Source organism: Melozone crissalis, unplaced genomic scaffold (genome assembly GCF_028551555.1).
Source record: "Melozone crissalis strain CALT ecotype California unplaced genomic scaffold, PUWL_Pcris_2 ptg000029l_1, whole genome shotgun sequence".
Classification (NCBI taxonomy): domain Eukaryota; kingdom Metazoa; phylum Chordata; class Aves; order Passeriformes; family Passerellidae; genus Melozone; species Melozone crissalis.
The window spans coordinates 14,913,396-14,919,211 of NW_026535807.1; the positions used below are offsets into that span (position 1 = coordinate 14,913,396).

The 5,816-nt window shown below is 49.3% G+C and overlaps 1 protein-coding gene across 1 annotated transcript; it reads left to right on the top strand.

Moving 5' to 3' along the window:
• The first annotated feature begins 2,647 nt into the window (after positions 1–2,647).
• On the top strand, positions 2,648–5,414 carry RPL29 (ribosomal protein L29). Its single transcript, XM_054281036.1, has 4 exons — positions 2,648–2,723; positions 2,912–2,956; positions 4,177–4,241; positions 5,165–5,414. Exons 2-4 carry the CDS (start codon positions 2,920–2,922, stop codon positions 5,288–5,290), a joined length of 228 nt encoding a protein of 75 aa, XP_054137011.1. The 5' UTR covers positions 2,648–2,723; positions 2,912–2,919; the 3' UTR covers positions 5,291–5,414.
• The last annotated feature ends 402 nt before the right edge of the window (positions 5,415–5,816 follow it).

Sequence of the window (5,816 nt, forward strand, 5' to 3'; positions counted from 1 at the left end):
TGGGAAATGACCAGAGCCAGCCTCTGTTCAAGCCCCTGTAAAACTCAGCCTGGCTCAGCTCTGGCACTGGCACCGTGCTAGAGCACAATGCACAGCCCCTGGCATTACTGAATGGGGCAGCCCCAGAAATTCCTTACCCCAGGGCAAAGTCACCTCACAGGGAGGGAGCAGGCAAGCTGAGGAGGCTGCTGCAATGGGGGTGTCAGCATGAAAACCGTGACAGACCAGAGATCAAACAGCATAAGTGTGCACGATGCAAGGACAGTGACCAAGATACAGCTGTCAAAGGCACTGTGGGATTTTTGTGTTATGATTTTTTCATCGTTGTTTTGCAGCTGGAGTAATTACCATCCTATTCAACGAGCACAGCTCCTTTAATAGAGGACACTTGTGCTAAGGTGCACTAATTAAGTCTGTAATCACTAGAAGCATGACTAAAGGTTTTGAACTGGCCAATTGATCTCAGTAACAGCACAATTAGAGGCACAGCAGCTCATCAGGGCACGGGAGAAATTCAAGGGGGTTGATCATCCAGCAGTGTACACAGGCCCTGGTCCTGCCTTGGATCCTCCTTTTCACCTCGTTCTCTGCATTGGTTTGTAGTGATTTATAAACTCCCCTGGATATGTTACACTCAGCCCCATGAACTGAATGTTCTCCAGTTTTGTTTTATTAATTTGGCTTATGGATCTTGTCATCACCTGGGCATTAAGCACAGCTTCTCTAATCCCCACCTGGCTGACTGCTCATCTGAGTGGCCCCAGCAGCAGCTGGGAAAGACTCCCAGGGAGATCCAACAGCAATAATTGCAGCAAGACCCTGAAAAAACTTGGAAAGGTTGGATAGAGCCCTAAAGTAAACCCTTCTGTTTCTTCCTATGGAGGAAGGCTCAGAAATTAGTTAAAAAGACCGAGAGCTTTCATAATCTAATGGCCAAGCTCAGGGGGCTGGCAGCCTTTCTGCCTTTTGAAATGCAGTGGAGGCAAACACACCTCTGGGATTCAGTTCTGTCTTCCACTGAGCTTGGCTCTCTGTGTTATCAGGAGTCAGGGCTTCTCTCTACTGTTGGCTGCAATTAGCTGGCCACAGTGACGGACAAATATTTTAAGACTGGAGCTCTCTTCAGTGGAAGGAATTTAAAAATGCAACAGTTTAAAAAGTCAGATGTTTGCATATCAAGGAGGATTTTGAGCAGACCTTCATATTCCAGCTGCAAAATGCCAGTAAAAGAATATTGTTATTTTCATCTATTTTTACAAAACAGCTGCCCAGAATAGGGGTGGGCCTGGGAAATGAAGCCAAATACACTTTGCATCTTAGGTCTTGCTCAAAATAAGAGAAATACTGAAATTTAATAGCATTGTCTTTCTTTTCCCTGCCTATTTTTATTTCACTCTCATCAGCATTACCAAGGACAATCTATTTCCCCCTGTTTTTACAATAGGAAGAGCTTGTTTATCTGAACTTGGGGCAGAATAGCAATTGCTCTGCAAGCAATCAGCCACTGAAACAATGTCCAGTTCACTCTCTGTACTGGCCATGGGGCATTTGGTGTCTGGGCTATTTTTTCCAGTCTGGGTCACTTTAAGCAATTCACTTGTGCCTCTCACTGTAAAATAAAGGCAACACTATCAAAAGGTGGCAGTCTGTTCCCACAGTGCAGAAGAGCCTGAGTCTTTTCTGCTCATTTTTCAGAGGTTCCCATTTGAAATCACAGCAGCCTTGGCCAGAAATGCTGTAATTGGTCAAGAGATACAACCCCAGGGGCTTGGGCAAGCTTGGCCTTCCTTGTTCCCCTTATTCCAGTGCCACTTCACCACAGGAGATGCCCCAATCCATGACCACAAATCCAGTCTTTCCTTGGACACCTCCAGGGATGGCGGCTCCACCACCACACTGAGCACACCATTGCAATGTCTACCCTTTCCATGAGGAAATTTTCCCATCACAGCCATCATTTCAGTGTCTTTCACAGACTGAAATACCAAACTTCAGTCCTTGTCTTTTGCAGGAGTGACACTTTAACCTCTCAGCATGGTCAGAACACAAACCCCTGCACTGTGCCAGGTCTTTGCTGGGCATGGGGGGTTGTGGGGGTCACCAAGGTACCACAGCTTTCTGTCTGAAAGCAACAGAGCTGTTCGAGCCCCTGGTGCTTCACACAAATAAAGATAAACGGCATTGAGTGAACCTGCCCTGAGGAGCATTGCCTGTGCGTGGCTACATTGCCCGAGCACGGGGCAATGCGCAGATGAACCGAGCCCGGACTCCGACGGGGCCGAGGGCCTCAGGCTCCCGCGGGGGTCGGGCAGGGCCAAGCAGGGCGGCTTCGGCTCCCTCAGCCCCCGGCTCCCTCGGCTCCCGGCCGGCAGAGGCCATGGTCAGGGGACATGTTAGTGAGGGGACCGTGTCGCTGGGAACCGTGTTGCTGGGGGAACCGCGTCGCTGCGGGACCGGGTCCGCCACGTCGCTGGGTGTTGCGGCCCCGCCACGGCGGGGCCCTCCCAGGTCGGGAGCGGCCTCAGGCCCCTCACGAAGCCGGAGCGGGAACAGAGGCCGCAGGAGCCGGGGCGGTGCGGGCACAGAGCAGCGACTCGGGAAGGCAAAGGGAAAAGTGCCGGGCGGAACTGCAGGACACGGGGTTCCGGCCCGGCCCTGATTCCCGGCAGCCCCCGCGGTGCTCTCTCTCTTCCGGTCCGGAGGCGGCGGCGAGCGCGGCTCCGGTAAGGGCGGCCCCGGCACCATCCGCGCCCATCCGGCGCCATCCGCGCCCATCCGGCGCCATCCGCGGGCTAGGCCGGGCGGAGGGGCCGGGCCGAGGCTGTCGGAGCGGGGCGGTAACCGGGGCTCGGGGACGGGCGGGCTCTGTGCGGGAGCCGGCCCGGCTGAGCCGTGTGTGTTTCTCCCGCAGGTGCGACCATGGCCAAGTCCAAGAACCACACCACGCACAACCAGTGTGAGCGGGGCGGGGATCCCGGCGGGGTAGCCGGGCCGGGAGCGGCGCGGTGAGGGCAGCACGGCCTGCCCGGGGGTTTGTGGCAGATAAGGTGGTGCTGCATAGGGATCCAATGGGGGAGGTTAGGAGTATGATAAGAGTGGGGACCTGTTTTGGCTCAATGTAGCATTAATATGTAGGTAGAAAAACAGGAGCTTTTATATTGGAAAACTTGTGGTCGGCCTCTTATCCCAGCTAACCAGCAATAGGATGAGAGGATGCAGATTTAAGCTGTGCCAGGGGAGGTTTGGGTTGGACATTAGGAAGAATTTCTTCATAGGAAGGGTGCCTGGACATTGAAGTGGGCTGCCTGGAGAGGTGGTGGTGGTGTCACTGTACCTTGAGGTGTTCAGGGAAAGGCTGAACGTGCCTTAGTTGAGTTGGCTGGGTGGTGGTGGTGGACTCAGATCTCAGAGGCCTTTTCCAACCTGAGTGATGCCATGGTGGTCACACCAGCTAAACAGGCAGAGGGACCTTTCACAAGAGCAGGCAGTGGCAGGACACAGGGGAATGGCTTCACACTGACAGAGTAGGCTTAGGTTGGATATTAGGAAGAAATGCTTCCCTGTGAGGATGATGACACAGGTTGTCCAAACAAGCTGTGGCTGCTCCATCCCTGGAAGTGTCCAAGGAGAGGGCTTGGAGCGTCTTGGTCTGGTGAGAAATGTCCTTGCCTTTGGCAGGGGGTGGAACAGGATGGTTCTTAAAGTTATGTCCAACCCAAGCCATCCTGTCATTGTGTGGTGTTCCTGAAAAGCTTCATCCTGGGATCCTGTGCAATCCAGAGATGGCCACAGTGATGAAATAGTTCATGGTTGGGGTCTTTCATCAGTGCTGTGATTAGCAGAGGTCACAGATGGGTTCTGCTTGGTCCTGCACAGTGAGTGACAGTGCCCTGTGACATTGACCACAAGGGCTTCAGTTTATTAATGAGTGAGGTGGTGCTGTCAGGGTGTCATTAGTTAATGAGCTGCCTGAAATCTTTGGCTTGGAAGCCCATGCAAAGGGATGAGCATAGAGATGTGTTTTTAATTGAAATGTAGTTCGGAGAGGAAGGGTCTGGAAATTGTCTATTCCACATCATTTTGATTGTCAGGTACACTTAGAAACTAATGCAGCTGCTAAATAATAAAAAAATAGCAGAAACTGGAATTTAAGTAATTGTCTCGTTTTCCACACAGCCCGTAAGTGGCACAGAAATGGCATCAAGAAGCCCAAAACCCATAGATATGAATCTCTCAAAGGGGTGAGTATTTCTGATGATATTCCCAGGCTGTTGAGTCACTGAGGCTTAACTGTGAAAAAAACCCCAGAATTTGTATTTTTTGACTGACACTTTTTTTGGAGACATGCCTATGTTGCAGGGGGTCAGAACCACTGTGGGGTTCAGTTCTTTCACTTGCCTGACATGCAGCTGGGATATTTCTGACCCACATGAAATCTGCCCTTATATGTCTATAAAACTGCATTTTAGTCAGTGGCCAGTTTTGTCCCTGTCCTGTTCCGGTGGCTGTCACTGAGTGCTGTTTCCAGTAAAACAAACACTTTCCAGTTAAATGGTTCCTTTGCCTTTTGAGTCCTGCTGGGTCTCCTCCTCCTCTCCTCCTCTTCTCTCTCCTTCAATATTGTTTTACTGTCCATACTAATCCAGATAATTTTATTTACAAAATAAGAGGGATTGGCATTTCTGGGCAAAATACATAAAAGTGACAGTATATTGCTTTTTCTGAGATAATCCAAATGGTACAACAGGGTCTGTTTCTATTTCATTATGAAATGAAAACAGTAAATTTTTTGTTATGGAGGGTTGTGATTTTATTTGTTTTGTAGATGTCACTGTCTACAAAGCCTTTTGGAAGTGATGTAAAAATTTGTCTTCTGCAAAGCTCAGTGAGGGTTCAGTCCTGCATCTCCTGCAGCTTTGCCCATCCTGTTCTTTCTTTATGTTTATTGATGGGGTTTGGGATTTTTTGTTTGTTTATGGTGGTTCAGGAAAATGGATATTAAAGCCTGGTTGCAGGTGACTAAAATAATCTTGTTGAAAAATCAGAAAAGAAGTGTGAACCAGTCACAGCCTGCATTTGAGAATAATTGGAACAATATGGAGCTATAATTGTTTTTATAGATGTCTCTTCTGCAACATGGCTTATTTTTCCTTTATTTTTATAGGTTGATCCCAAGTTTCTGAGGAACATGAGATTTGCAAAGAAACACAACAAGAAGGGGCTGAAGAAGATGCAGGCCAACAATGCCAAGCAGGCAGCTCAGCAGGCTGCTCAGCAGAAAAAGGACTGATGTGCTTTAACCAGAAGACCCAGTTTTCTTACTGGCATGTGTGTTACAGCATTTTTTAAAATAAAATTGTATGTAACAAAGCCTTCACCTCCTGAATTTGAGGAGAGGCCTTGTTTGAGTTGTATTTTAGCTACCAGCTGTGCATCAAGCCTGTGAGTAGTGATCCAGGGGAGCCTGACTGGCTTGCAGGTCCCTGGCTCCTCCTGGTGCTTTTGAAAACTGGGCTGACATTTTCTTTCTCAGGTACCATGACTTCAGTGATAATTCCTGGTGCTGTTACAACAAGGTGAAATTTCCAAGGGCTGTTACATGTCTGCTGCTTTGCTGTGTGGTTCCCTGCAGCTGTGGGAATCCAGGGAAATTGGAGGGGAGGGAGTGCTGGCTGTGGTGCTGGAGACCACAGGAGTTTGTGCTGGAGTTGATGTGTGTTGTATCCTGAAATATTTGTAGATATTGAAGCATTAATGGAGCTACCCATGGGAACATGTAAGGCTTTGGGAATATACAAAATGCACATTTTTTAATA